Consider the following 14,742-nt stretch of genomic DNA (forward strand, 5'->3'; position numbering starts at 1 on the left):
GTGCAAAAAACTGCAACTCCAGCATATGTATAAGAGGGATTACCAAACTTGTCAAGGGGGAGTCCAGTTAGCCAAGTGATCCTTAGATGTGTGGTCTCCTGGATTACTTGTGCGTATGATGCTGTGTCTCATGACTGAGCTGGAGAGTGATGGTGCAATGTAATGTGCAATTGGTTGTCTGGTATGTACGGTCCTCATTCAAAACAAGCAACAAGTAACAGGCAGTTTAGGATTTTGTATATCACTAGTTGGCAGTTTATTGAATAAAAAACAAGGTGCTTATCTGTAAGTCTCAGTGAAGTCCTTGTAGTATAGCGACCTTTATTCAGGAATCACCTGGAAGCGCTGGTGGCAATGTGTACAGTCCAAGCTCACAAATGTGGCTGTGAGAAGGTAGGTAGATAGGTAAATAAGTCAATGCATGGACACTTCTTCAGGTCCCCACCATACACACAAGGCTAATTGGACTCCCCCTTGACAAGTCTTGTAATACCTCTTATACATATGCTGGAGTTACTGTTTGGGGCACACTAATAAGCCCTGAATTCCATCAATATATTTAACAGAGATAATCTACTAACTGGTGGACACTATATTTAGGTTTAAACGGACACTTGGATCTGTTAGCATTGCAGATCCAAATGCTGCGTTCAAAGACGCAGCATCGGATCACTATCGCAACCATTGGACGCGATAGCTGCAGCCATCGCCCATGTGAGTAAGCTTAAGTTTACTCAGAATGGGCAACGAAACTGCTCAGCGAGGCCAGGAAATCTGCATCAGAAAACGCAGACCCAGGCCCCGCACACCTACAAAACGGGTACAACAGGCCGTCTTTATATATAATGGCCCAGTTGCCGCTTTGGGGGCACTGTGAACACTAGTATCGGTACTGCGAGTGATCTCGCAGTACCTGTTCTGCACAGGTGCATAATGGGTCATGCACATGCACAGTTCCCCCGTCATGGGAGACATACGCAAACCACCAAGGAAAGTTCGGATTAAAAGAAACTGAAACGTTACAATAATAATATATGAAATTATAGACAGGCGATGAGCACTCCAAACACTTAGAAAATCAGGGTGTCAGGATGTAGTAATAATGTAAAAAGAGGAAAATGGCATTACAGGATTAGATTCCTAACACCAAGGGATAAATTCACTAAAGTGAGAGTTTTTAGAAGTGAGTTTTAAAAGTGCAACCAATTAGATTCTACTTAACATTTAACTAGCACCTTCTAGAAGATAATAGCTAGAATCTTATTGGTTGCTATGGGCAACATCACTTTTAAAACTCACTTCTAAAAACTCTCACTTTAGTAAATTTACCCCCAAAAGTGTTTATTTAGGCAAGTTTGACGAAGGGCAAATAGCTGTCCGAAACTATGCTGTATGCCTAAATAAATATAAATACAGTGCAGAAGAACGATCTTGTAACACTTGGCTACAAAAAATAATCTGTCTTTTCATATACATACATTAAATAAAAGAATAGAGTCAGAACACCATGTAAATTCTAGTCATCTTAAGGTGGACAACTCCTAAAAACCCTTCAATGCCCAATAACTAGATGTTTTAATGATTTGGGCTGAAGTGGTTTCAACAGAAAATCATTTAACATGTTGTAATTTACAAAGCAAATTTGACATTGTGTTCTTCAGGACATACATAGCTGATGCAGCACTGAAAGCACGCCAGTTTTTGGAACGCACCTTGCTTGTTTTTAGACAGTGTATGCTCCATACCAAGTCGTATGCATTTCAGTCAGGGCTGTAATTATGCATTCTCAAAAAGGCAAAGTTCCTTGAGTATCAACTATGGGCTATTCACAGTTGGTCGAAGACCTGTATTACACCTGTATGCAGACATATCTTGTGCATCAAAAAAAAATAAAAACTATTGCGCTAGTCCCCGCTTATCCCCGTACTCAATTAGAAATCAGCTAAAACTGGACCCGGCGAAACTGTAACATGCGAAAAGTACTGTCAGATTTGGGGAAATCGGCCTGACACCCCCCAAAAGATGCACTGACATTGGGGATCACTATACATACCCCCGAATAGGCCTGCTGAAGGTATTTGGGTACTTAAATGATCTCAATAGCTGCAATTTACGGTCTTTGCATAAGTGGTGAAGAATAACATTTAGCAGTTTTTTGGGTGGGAAACAAGTTGTCCCAGCAAATTTGGGGTACATGAGAATGGGTGCTAGCATATTTTAAAGTTGCTAAAGTGAACTTTTAAAAAACTTAAAAAATCCACCTGCCGCAACCACCAGCAAACTTAAAAATACCTGGGGCATACTTGGGGGACCCCCTGGAGTCTATTTCGCTAGTTTTTAAGTTTGTCCCCCAACTTTGGACTTTTTCGCCCCCCAAATGAAAGTACTTTTTTGAGGTGATCTAAAGTATTTTTCAACACAGTTTACCTTTGGGGGACAGTCCCAAGGGTGCAAGGGGGTTTTCCGAGGTTTGCACCCCAAAGCCCCAATTCTGCCCTTTTTTCCGACACCTATTCATTGGCAAAACTTTTTTGCAGATTCCAATGCATTGAGTTTCCACACCGGCAAAAAGTCTCCGGAATTGAATACGGAGGAAACTTTTCGCATGGCAAAATTACGTCACTCGTGATACTTTTTCGCAGAAAACGGCTTTTCACACCGAATTGAATACGGCCCTTAGGGGTAAATTTACTAAAGTGAGAGATTTTAGTAGTGAAGATGTTGCCCATAGCAACCAATCAGATTCTACTATACATTTAGCTAGCACCTTCTAGAACAGGGGTGGGCAATAATAGCCCTCCAGGTGTTGTTGAACTACACATTCCAGCATGCCCTGCAACAGTTTTAGCATGGCTAAATAGCAAAACTGTGGCATGGCATGCTGGGATGTGTAGTTCTACAAAAGCTTGGGGGCTGCTTATTGCCCACCCTTATTCTAGAAGATAATATCTAGAATCTGATTGGTTGCTATGGACAACATCTCCACTTCTAAAAACTCTCACTTTAGTAAATTTACCCCTTAGGGTTTTAAAGAGGTTTGCGTGCATTTGATACTCACACATCCAATGCAAACTGGTTATATTAGTAAATAATATGGCAGTTACAGATGTGTCCTTACACATCTTTGCCGCAGTCACGCTAAAAGACCCTCACAGTGCACCAGGTCTAGTGAGACTCTGCTAAGCTTGAGCATTTTTGCGTCTTTTTTTTTTGCAGAAAATGCATCTAACATGCAATGCAATGTGACTAGGACAGTGGTTCCCAAACTGTGTGCCATGGCACCCTGGGGTGCCTTGGGACACTTTCAGGAGTGCCTCAGGTTGGTGGTCCAGCACCAAATCAAATTATTTATGGTCAATGTAATATAAATATGTGCACAAACAGAAATGCAAACTTGTCCACCACCACATTACTGAACCTAAGGATGACAGGTCAGCACAATTTACATTCTCTTCTGAATTTCCCAATAACAAACTCTTGGCTTAGGGGTGCCGTGAAAACAATGCTGATACTCTAGGGTGTCGTGATTCAAAAAAGTTTGGGAGCCACTGGACTAGGATACACCAGCAGACTGTGCTGATTAATTTAATATGCAACACTTGTATATCTGTGTGCGACTGAGTCTCTGAATCTGTATAGGAAGTGCTACAATGTAGCGTCCACAGCTTTTTTTCACTGCAATTTCCGTTGTGCTTCATTTACAGATTTAGGTGTAAAAAAAGACGCCCGGTGCTAGCAGAGTAGCACGGGACTTAGCAGCTCACTCCCGCCAGACAAGTCGCACTATGTGGTATATTAAGGCTAGAAGTATGAGGACACATCTGTACTACTAGTCTATAATAGCATAAGCTTCATAGCAATGCCTTTCATGTGTTAACTGATTTAGCTATCCTAAACAAGACAGCTAGCCTAGTTACCAGGCAGATGGGATTTAACCTGGATTTCGTTAGACAATATGGAAGCATTCCAGTGCTTTCATTGGAACAAACAGCGTTAATTCATGGCCGAGAACTAAACATAATGGTTTATGGCCCCAATGCTACATTCAACAGCAGCTGCAATGAGAACTGCAAAGTGTCAATGTGATGTTCAAAAGCATCAAGTTATGGTATGGCATTGCAAGGTACTGGATTGGATTCTGATTAAATAAACCTTAGTGTGTATATGTGTGCTTTATTTACACTACTCTATTACAACAATAAATATTCTTACATATTTGTCATTGTTCTTGTCTCACCTCTGCCATATTTATTACCCCTACAGCCAGGCTTTTATAACCCAGGATAGTTCGGTTCTTGTATCGTTTTCTTCTTTGCAACATGATCTGTAAGCGATTAGCATTTCGCTTTAAGAAGTGTGGATACTATGGATAAGAGAATAACATAAGAAACAATTAAATAAATTCTTAGGGACAGAAATATTTTACCATGCAGACATTGATATAAATAGTATAATAGTGTCATGGTTTATTGTACGGTTTGTGAAAGATGTTGCAATATTTGTAATCTCCACATAGTACAGGTATAAATAAATGTACAACTGCACTGTGAGATAAGGAATATGATAATACTTTTGTAAAGCAAGAGACAAAAATATAGCCATGAAATAGAAGAAAAAGGTAAAGATAAGATAAAAATAGAGCAAACATGAAGGGAAAATAAAGAGGTAAGTGAGAAAAGCATGTCAGAAAGGGGAAGGAAAGAAAGCTATTGAGTCACCTGCAGAGAGAACGTTAGCTGCAGTTCGGTCTCTGAAACCCCGCTAGCTGGCAGAGAAATTTCATTTGAGCGCAAAATTCTTTTTGAGCCCTGAAAATCAAAAGGTCTGTTTATTAGTTAGGACACTGGCTTGTTCTGTTTTAAGAGCATTCCACAAAAAAACAGGACTTACTTAACAAACATTTTTTTAAATAATATTTTTTTCATTGATTATGTCTGATTAAATATTTAATAACAAAGCCAGAAAGTAGGCAGGATTTTTTATACATTGTTCTGATGGGCGAGATAACGTAAACCGGATTCAGTTGGAGCTATACTGCCTGTCCCCAGGGTCGTCACAATGCAGTCTTCGGGGTAAGCATTGCAGGGAGGCGCCGGGTTAGAAAGACGCCACCCCCCGCTGCTTGCTTTCTGAGCGCGTTTACAGCTGCACTCACTGCGCCTGTGACAGGCAGGCTAAGGCAGAAAGTGCAGCAGTATCATCGACGGGCCTGGCGGACTCCGGACCACCCATTAGCCAGATCGCTGATCAGCCTGGATTTAAATGTAATTTATGTCCACGTCCGGACATCAGGAACTGATTGCATTGCCTGCCTCTGAACGAGAGGAGCTAGTTCGTTCCCCTGCCTTGTTAAGTTGTTATAAGCAACGCCAATGCCAGCAATAGCATGTAGAACGTCAGGTTACATGCGCTTGTGCACATTCGCTCTCTCTGTTTGTGGTGTGCTGTGCCCAAGAAGAGGAGCAATGGAGGAGCTGCCTCAGCTGCGCACCGCAACGCCAGGAGGAGGACCCGCCGAACAGTGAGTGAGAGACAGCTGGCAGCTGCCTGTCCCTGACGGAGGTGACGGGGCCAGTCAGCTTTAAACTAAGCTTACAAACATAAAATGGTAACATGTAAATCAGGAGTGTGAAAATGTTTTCATGTTTTTATTGGAGCAATAAACAAGGTGACTACAGATACAAGAGTCAAATCAATGATTTCACAACATATTACACATTACATTTTAAAATATGAAATATTGTAATGAGACATATTTGTAGGAGGGTGCACCCTAGCACCATACCTACCTGTCTCAAAGTGAAAACCAGTACATACATTTAGAAGAAAACCCCCTTCCTTCATTTAGTAAAATGCCAGCGGTAACAGCATTAGGCCCAATGCCGAACAGCGCTATGATCCTCCACGTATCCCTGCCCGATTCTCACCACAAAGTAATTGAGTGCTCATGCCCCCCCCTTAATAATAACAAAATTATTAGTACTCCTGTTAAAAATAAAATGCTAATTTCCCCCAAATATAAATAATATGATAAGTAGTGTCCTTGTTATAAATAATATAAGTACATACATGATTAGGTTTATCATATTTACCTGAAGCTTCACGGCAATAACAACGGATGGTAAATCTTTGTCTAGGTCTTTCAACATAATAAGCTTCCGTAGAGTCAGAGAAAACAGCCTGGGAAGAAAATATGTATTACATCGGCAGTACAATAACTACTACTTGTATGTAAAGCTAGCCATTTGTGCCCAACAAAGTTTTGCTTTTTCTATGAAGCCTTCCACTGATGCTCAAAAGTTGCCGAAAGGTAAAGGACTATGATGGTGAATTTCTTACTAATGTAATAATGCTGTGAAAAAACAGTGTGAACAGTTTCCTAACGTAAGTTTTCAATGCTTTCATAAAAATGTATTGATCTTTCGTCATTTTAATAATTAATTTACTTGGATAAAAGAGAGCTTTCTGCAGATTACCCCAAGTCATATTGTACTGGTCTAATTTTAAAAATGTATTTCAGGGAGATTGGGAAAGCAATACCTATGCTAGCAGTGCTGGAGAGGGCGTGCACTGCTACAGATGTGTCCTCACTTGTCTTTGCTTCAGTCGTGCCAAACAGCTTCTCTCGGCGCATCTGGTCCCGTGAGACTCTGCCAGTGCTGGGCATCTTTTTTGCCGATAATACGCCAAAGTCGCACTGCGATGCAACTAGGATGCATCAATTTTATATCTGTGTGTGACTGAGCCTCTCAATCACCATACGAAGTGCTACGATGCATCGGCCGCAGCTTTTATCCACTCCAAGTTCCATTTACAGACTCAGTCAAGCACAGATATACAAGTGTTGCATACTAAAATAATCAGCATTGCAACTTAGACACATTTTCGAAAAATAAAACCGACCGGCGCCAACAGAGTTGCACGGGACCTGGCAGCTGATGTCGCGCTGCATGGTGTACTGAGGCTCGATGAGCAAGGACACATCTGTACATCTGTGGGGGGCTGTCATAAAATATACTTACGTCCAACTATATAAACACAGCTCCAATGTTTATTTGTTTTCCAAGTTAATTAACAGCTAGATAATGGGGGTTAGATACAAATGTGATAGGAGGCAAAAAAAAATCTGCAATGGCCACAGAAAGAGCCTACACGGATGACCAATAAGTGTGTTCTTTAACACTTGAACCCACTAACATAAGATGTTTTACCATAGGGGTGACTTTGCATTAAACTATTTTATACCATCTTAAATGACAAACCTCTAACTCTCTCCCTTCCACTAGGTTCATGTAATTCAACATACATCCTCTGTAGTGCAGCACACATTCTTGGGCACAGATCACCGGTAATGCAGAACACACTCCCTATAATGCAACACACATTATGTGGATCCTCCAGTAAAACAGCACACTTCCTTGGGCACAAATCACCTGTTATCCATTACAAATCCTTGGAAAGATTGCTCGACTGAGGGATTCATGGAAATCACTGCTATTTTAGGGAGCCTCTGTGACATTCAGGGAGAGTCAGCTTCAAGTTCGGTTTTGCTCTTGGCTGAGTGGCACATGGTGCCCACCTGTACCATTTTTTTAAGGAGCCGTGGCCACGCTTCCTTACATTAGGTGACGCCCCAAAATTACTCGGACCCGGCACAGCTCTCTATGGCCCTGCGGACATCTTATTTATTCACTTCATACGCTCACTGCGTACATGTTGTAGCTTCATGCTGTAATGAGATATTTTGTGAAATGTTTAATTTCAGCATGAGGCTACAATAAATATACTGTTCTATAATACAAAGCTGGCAACTCCTGTCTCATGCTAGCAAACCAGTAGATTCAGGGTTGCTCACAAGTATTTAGTAAAATTGTAGCCGAGTATTATACACGACTTTGAGCAACTTCGGAGTCATAAACACCTTGGCTGCAGCTCCACTTGCGGCCGAGTGGGTATAACTGGGAGGCAGGGGACAAGTAGATGGACTGGCCCCAGTATAGCCACACAGATGCGGCACACTGTGAATGCAGCTAGGAATTCGCATTTATTTCCAAACACGCAATGTGCCTGCATCTGTGACTGGCTTGCTTGCGTGTGACTCTGAATCAATCCCATTTTTGTGCATGTGCAGCTTAACTCATCATTGCCCTTCACAGAAATATATTATCACACAGACCATGGCCTCCCCTGACCATAACCAATAGGATCACTCTCTGGGAAACACATTCCATTATGCTAGTTATCTCACACCAGCAAGATTTTCTAACATGTTAAGTCCTCCTCCAATGAGAGGCCCTGAACATACTCTAAAAGCTGCAGAGTGAAAGACCAACTTCTAGCACACAGAAGATGCTTCTAGTAGACAGAAACAATCCTGTAGGTGGATAGGAAATCATACATTAATACTAGCAATCTTGTGCGTTTACTAGGTTTTTGCTTTTAATATTATTTTACAGTATACAATAAGTCTCAGAATTCTACTCTACAAGTACAACTTTGCTCATAGCGGTCTAGTTCCCAACATTGCAAAATAATTTCCAGAGACACTTAACTGCTCAGCGTGTGCACCCAAGAATTACTTGAAGTAATACAATCCCATTATGTCAGGTTATTATATTATAAGAATAAAATGGTGTCATCTACTGTCAGTTAAGGTGACCTCGTTGCAATAAGTTACCCAAACAATTTCTTTCTGCATAAATACACATTTTCACATATATTGTGGTGCCAGCTTGCAGACATTACTGTAGCAGCAGCTGGGAAAACAGCATTAGCTGGAGTGCAACCCCACAAGGGCCAGGAGCTTTTTATTCGCTTTAAACAAACTGAGTCACTGTGAGTGCTGGTCATATTGGCAAAAGCAGCTTGCACACTTTTCACAGACAAATCTCAGAGATGCCATCAGCCAATCATTTCTACTCAAGACAAGCTACAGTACTTTCCAACAAGAACCAAAACATCTAAGAAGTATCTACACTCTTCTTATCCTCCTACTCTACTACCTCTTCTCTTGATCCTATACCCTCACAAATCAGTAAAGCTCTGTCTCCTGTGCTCATCCCACACTTAACTAAAATCTGTAATCTCTCTTTCTCTACTGGTATCTTTCCATTACTGTTCATGCATGCAGTGATCACCCCCATTTTGAAAAAACAAAATTCTGACCCTAACTCTCTCTCTCAATTACTGTCCTATCTCCCAACTCCCTTGCCCCTCCAAGCTACTGGAGAGACTTGCCTACACTCGCCTCATACACTATCTGAACACCCACAACTTATTGGACCCACTTCAGTCAGGCTTTCGTTCCCAACATTCCACAGAGACAGCACTGACTAAGGTAGTAAATGATCTGGTCACTGGTCACTGCCAAGGCTAAAGGCCATTACTCACTTCAAATTCTTCTAGATCTCTCTGTTGCTTTTGACACTGTTGATCACTCTCTTCTCATACAAACACTACAATCCCTAGGTCTTCAAGACACAGCCATTTCATGGTTCTCATCCTACCTATCTAATCGTTCTTTCACTGTTCGCTTTTCTGATTCTACCTCCACTTCGCTAACTCTATCAGTTGGCTCAGCCTTGGGTCCTCTGCTTTTCTCAATCTATACCACCGTTCTTGGCAAACTAATCAGCTCTTTTGGTTTTCAGTATCATCTGTACACGGATGATACTCAAATCTACCTATCCTCCCCAGATTTGTCACCATCTGTGCTCTCTCTGCCATTTCATCTTGGATAGCCTCTCACCACCTCAAACTTAATATATCCAAAACAGAATTAATTATATTTCCGCCAGCCAATAGTAGTTACCAACCTGATATCTCTATAACTGTTGACAACTCAACAATCAACCCCACCCCACAAGCTCGCTGCCTAGGTGTCATCCTTGATTCTGAACTGTCTTTTGTTCCCCACATTCAATCTGTCTCTAAATCCTGTTACATACATCTAAAAATCATAACCAAAATTCGACCATATCTTACACAAGACACTGCAAAAACTCTAATACATGCACTCATTATTTCCCGCATTGACTATTGCAAAAGTCTCCTTACTGGTCTTCCCCAAAACAGACTCTTGCCGCTACAATCCATATTGAATGCAGCTGCAAGGCTGATCTTTCTCACCAAACATTCAGTGTCTGCTGATCCACTCTGTCAGTCCCTCCATTGGCTGCCAGTCTTCTACCGTATTCAATATAAAATACTTGCAGTATGCAGTAGTGGTCCCCATTATGCAGTTCCCCCAGTAGTAGTCCCTCCCTGCAGTGCCCCAGCAGTGGTCCGCCTTATGCAGGCCCCCAGTAGTGATGCCCCGTATGCAGTGCCCTTTACAGTGCCCCCAGTAGTAGTCCCCCCCTATGCAGTGCCTCCAGTAGTGGTCACCCCAATGCAGTGCCCCCAGTAGTGCCCTTTATATAGTGCTCCCAGTAGTGGTCCCCCACCCAGTAGTGCCCCCAGTAGTGGAACCCCCCCCAGTAGTGTGAAAATACTTACTCACACATAAAGCTATTAACCAAACCACACCAACATACGTCTTCACTTATCTCAAAATATCTTCCAACCCGACATCTCCGCTCTGCACAAGATCTGCATCTCTTCTCCTTACACATTACTTGTTCCCATGCAAGGTTACAGGACCTTTTTCAGGCTGCACCCACCCTGTGGAATGCCCTCCCACGTACAATAAAACTTTCCGCTAGTCTCCAAACATTCAAGCGTTCCCTGAAAACTCACCTCTTCAGACAAGCTTATCAGATTCCAGAACCGCCCCCATAACCTTTATAGCTTCCCTATCTAAGGGGGGAATTCAATTCAGTGCGATGTAGAATAGCTGCGGGAGAGAGCTCACGCAGCTATTCAATACAACACGCTGTTTGGGCGGGCAAAGGATTTCTTCTCGCACCACCCTAGGGATGCGAGGAGATATCTGACAAAAGTGCCGGGCACGCAGCTGTTTTCCAGCTTAGATCGGCGCTAACAGCTGCGCTCCCGGCACTTTAGTCAGAGAATGCCGGTTACCGCGCCTTAACACCCAGGTTAAGTCGCGAGAACCAGCATTCTCTGACTTACCTGCTTCCCGACAAGGCACACAGCGCATTGAATTGAATAGCTGCAGGAGCTCCCTCCCGCGGTTATTCATCATTGCACTGAATTGAATTCCCCCATCTCTCCCTTATTATAGTTTACACATATCACATTTTCACAATTTCACATCCTCCTGTCCCTAGTCCAACTTTCCAGTGTGACTGGATCATACAGCTCACCAAGAACCTCTGCAATCGGGCTGGACCAATTTGCAATATGTAACACCTATCCTTGTTTATCAACACCTAATTTCAGCTTTCATCATAAAACAGAGGCCCTCATTCAGAGCCGCTCGTTAGCGGCAGTACGCTCGTTCCGAGCGATGTTTGCACATCTGCGCATGCGTACGGTTTTTAGTACGCATGCGCGAACCAGTCAGTGCGGCCAAAAATCGTTGGTACGCAATATAGCGAGTGCCTGCTATTTTTAATGACAGAATGAGGCGTATGTGGGTGGTAACAGGGGAAGGTGCTTGAAAACGGGGAGTGGAGATCCGAACGCAGGCGTGCTTAAAGGTCAAAACGGGCGTTTTATGGGTGTGTATATTTAAAACAGCAGCGTCATTGTTCACGTCACTGGGTTATTTTATAGCCAGAACTGTTCGCAAATTTGTGGTAGCAAACACCAACCACAAGAATAGCGAGCAGTTCATACGCTGGTCGATGTACTCGATTAATCTAATAAATAGCGGACATGACGTAGGATGCGAGCGGCCAGGGGGCGTTTTTAACAAATAAACGAGCGTATGTTTTGCTCGCTCGTTCAGACTTAGAGGTGTGAACAGACTACAATGTGCGTACGGATCATTTGAATAGCCACCCCTTGTTTTTAAACGAACGACCGCAAATAGCGAACGGCTCTGAATGAGGGCCAGAGTTCTTATTGCAACATCCAGCCTACAGTTTTTGTCTACCTGCATAGCCAGATAGATTGACAGTGTTTTTTATATAAAAATTACATAAGGACAGTTGGTCCTATTCTCTGGCAATCTACAAGGCCTGTATTACATCATATCATCTTCCAATTCACAACACCCAGCCTACAGTTGTTGCCCACCTGCCAGAAGCAGAGAGACTGATTGCTTTAATTATTAAAACATCATTCACAATAATCATTGGACAAAATTCCGAATTATTTATCAACTACCAGCCTCAAGTTATTGCCTACCTGACGTCATACATCTATCTTTAAAGAGAATTATATATATATATATATATATAAGTGTATACACATGTGTGTGTATATATATATTTATATATATTCACCATACATTTTCAGATTCTCCACTCACACCAAACACTACAGCCATTAAGATCACAATACCCAGACCCCAAATCCTTTACACATTCTTACATCTGTATATCCCTTTACCACAGAGCGCTTTTCTCCTTTCTTGTATTTTCTGCTATTGGCAGAGTTTAGGACACCTTCCGGAGAAGCAGCTAGTGGTAACAACTGTCCCTTGCATGTGAGCGCTGACTGCTTTTTCTCTGTGTTATTTAGATCCTGGGAGGTATGTCTAAACTTACCATTCGAGGAAGTTGTCCTCTTTGGTCATGAACTGGACAGAATTATCTCTCAAGCCACAGGAAGAAGAACTCTCTCCTCACAGTTAATGAGCAATTATGAAAAGGACAAAGGTTTTGTTCTTAATTTTTATCAATTTTGATTTGGAAAAACTAAAGGATCTACTTGGAGGGTGGCCACAAAAGAAAAAAGCAGGCCTGCCTAGGCAATTGTACAGACCACAAGCCAGCTGAATAACAGACTCCATGATGCGTTCTTCCACACCAAGTAAAATGTTTGGTAGGAGCCCATCTCTTGATCTTTCGGGACCAGTGAATCAAATTAGAGATGTGCACAGACCCCCGTGTTTTGGTTTTGGTTTTACTTCATCATTGTGGTTTGGTTTTGCCAAAACCACCCTCAAGTGTCAAGGTTCGCATTCCGTTTATTCCACTAAGAAAGCTATGACATGTAATTTGGACCTATTTACATGCAATCCAAAACCCAAGTTCGGTTTTTAAATCCGAGTTCCGAACTGACAGCAGGACCGAATCAGCACTCAGTTCGACTAGGAACCCCAAAGTGATTCCGAACTGGGACTTGATTCAATTGGGAACCACTAAGTTCGGGTGTGTGGGTTTTTCAGGAAAACCGAACCTCACATCTCTAGATCAAATCATATAATGTGAGACTGAAGCATAATGGAACGGAGATAGGTTTTGAACTTTTTTGAAAGCCACTTTCTAGTCAGTGCCTTCTGTGGTGGCAAAATCTCAGCAATTGTTCTTCATCTGGGACTACACAACTGTAACCACAGATGCCATCCTGCAAAGACAGTGGTCGTGACACTCAACCTATGAATTTACGGCTCTTCTGAAAGATCCATCCCTCTCTATTTGAATACAGTCAGAGGATGCCATGACTATGGTATATAGAAACCATAAGGGGCATAGCAGATTCTCTATGGTATTATGGAAACTGCCAAAGTTTATGCTGGGTAAAACAGTACAGTATGTCCCAGTACTGTGGGGAGGTTGAGACAGCTGGAACTTGACAATGTAGCCACTTGGCTGAACCGCAAACTGGCTTGGTACTGTGCAAGAACAAGGGATCCAAAATGGACACTATGATGCCCAATCAATGTACAGACTAGTTTATATCTTACCTCCAAAACCCATACATCCTTGGGTACCAAGAAAGAGGCTGTCCCAGTAATTCTAGTACCATCAGAGTGGCGAGAATATCATGGTACTCCAACATTTTAAGCATGGTGACAGAAACACAGTCAAAGTTGCCTCTAAATGAAGACTTTCCAAGTTGGGTACATTTTACCATCAAGACTTAGCTCATCTGGCTTTAACAGCATAGTTGTTGAGGCCATGATGCTGAGAGCTAAATGAGCTAGATGAGTTTTTTTCATAGCAAAAGCAAGTCTAGAAAAGATGTCTCCTCAAAGACTTAACACAAAGTGTGGTTAACATACACAGACTGGTGTCTTTCTTATGCTGGATACACACAACCGATATTGGCCCGAATTGTCGTTTCCAGGCAAATTTGAACGACAACTGGCATATTGTTTTAAGCGTATGCTCGATTTGCGCGCTCCCACGGTCACATGCGATATCTTCAGGTTGGCCGTGATGCAGCATGGCATCCTACATCGTGCAAGTGTGTATGTACTTTCCAATGCAGGGTCCTGTCGCTCGTCGGATCGGCCGGTTACACATCAGAGGGTGATCTGGACAGTGGTCATCTCTTAAATCACAGGTTTCGTCTCTATTTTCTTTCAGAGGAAATCAGCAGATATTCCTGAGATTGTGACTTTTCTTCAAGTGGTTCTTAACGTCTAAATGCCTTATTTTGAGTCAGTAGCTTCATGGGATCTACACTTGGTCTTTCTGACATAATGATTGAGCCACTAGACTTTGCTGATTACAAATTCCTAGCATGGAAACTTTCCTTTTTAGTGGCTATTGATGTAGCTAGAATGGTGTCTGATTTGACTGTTCTATGTTGAAAATCCCCATTCACAATAATAATCAGAAAATTGCAATACCAAAAATGGATACCGTACCTACGTACATGGGGTGTTCACAGCACCCTGCTCCTAATTTCACTTCACAGAGAAAAAAAGTATAGCATGTGGAA

At 42.2% G+C, this 14,742-nt stretch overlaps 1 protein-coding gene across 1 annotated transcript in view; it reads right to left on the bottom strand.

The window, feature by feature from the left end:
- Nucleotides 1–14,742, bottom strand: part of PACS1 (phosphofurin acidic cluster sorting protein 1) — a 115,129-nt gene that overhangs the window by 98,980 nt on the left and 1,407 nt on the right. The window contains exons 2-4 of the mRNA XM_088442519.1: nucleotides 6,093–6,180; nucleotides 4,719–4,808; nucleotides 4,238–4,363 (exon numbers count right to left, since the gene is read on the bottom strand). Of these exons, the coding sequence (XP_088298645.1) occupies nucleotides 4,238–4,363; nucleotides 4,719–4,808; nucleotides 6,093–6,180 (304 nt within the window). The remainder of the gene's footprint in view (nucleotides 1–4,237; nucleotides 4,364–4,718; nucleotides 4,809–6,092; nucleotides 6,181–14,742) is intronic.

The sequence above is a fragment of the Taudactylus pleione genome, unplaced genomic scaffold, assembly GCF_031769625.1.
Source record: "Taudactylus pleione unplaced genomic scaffold, aTauple2 ptg000313l, whole genome shotgun sequence".
NCBI lineage: Eukaryota > Metazoa > Chordata > Amphibia > Anura > Myobatrachidae > Taudactylus > Taudactylus pleione.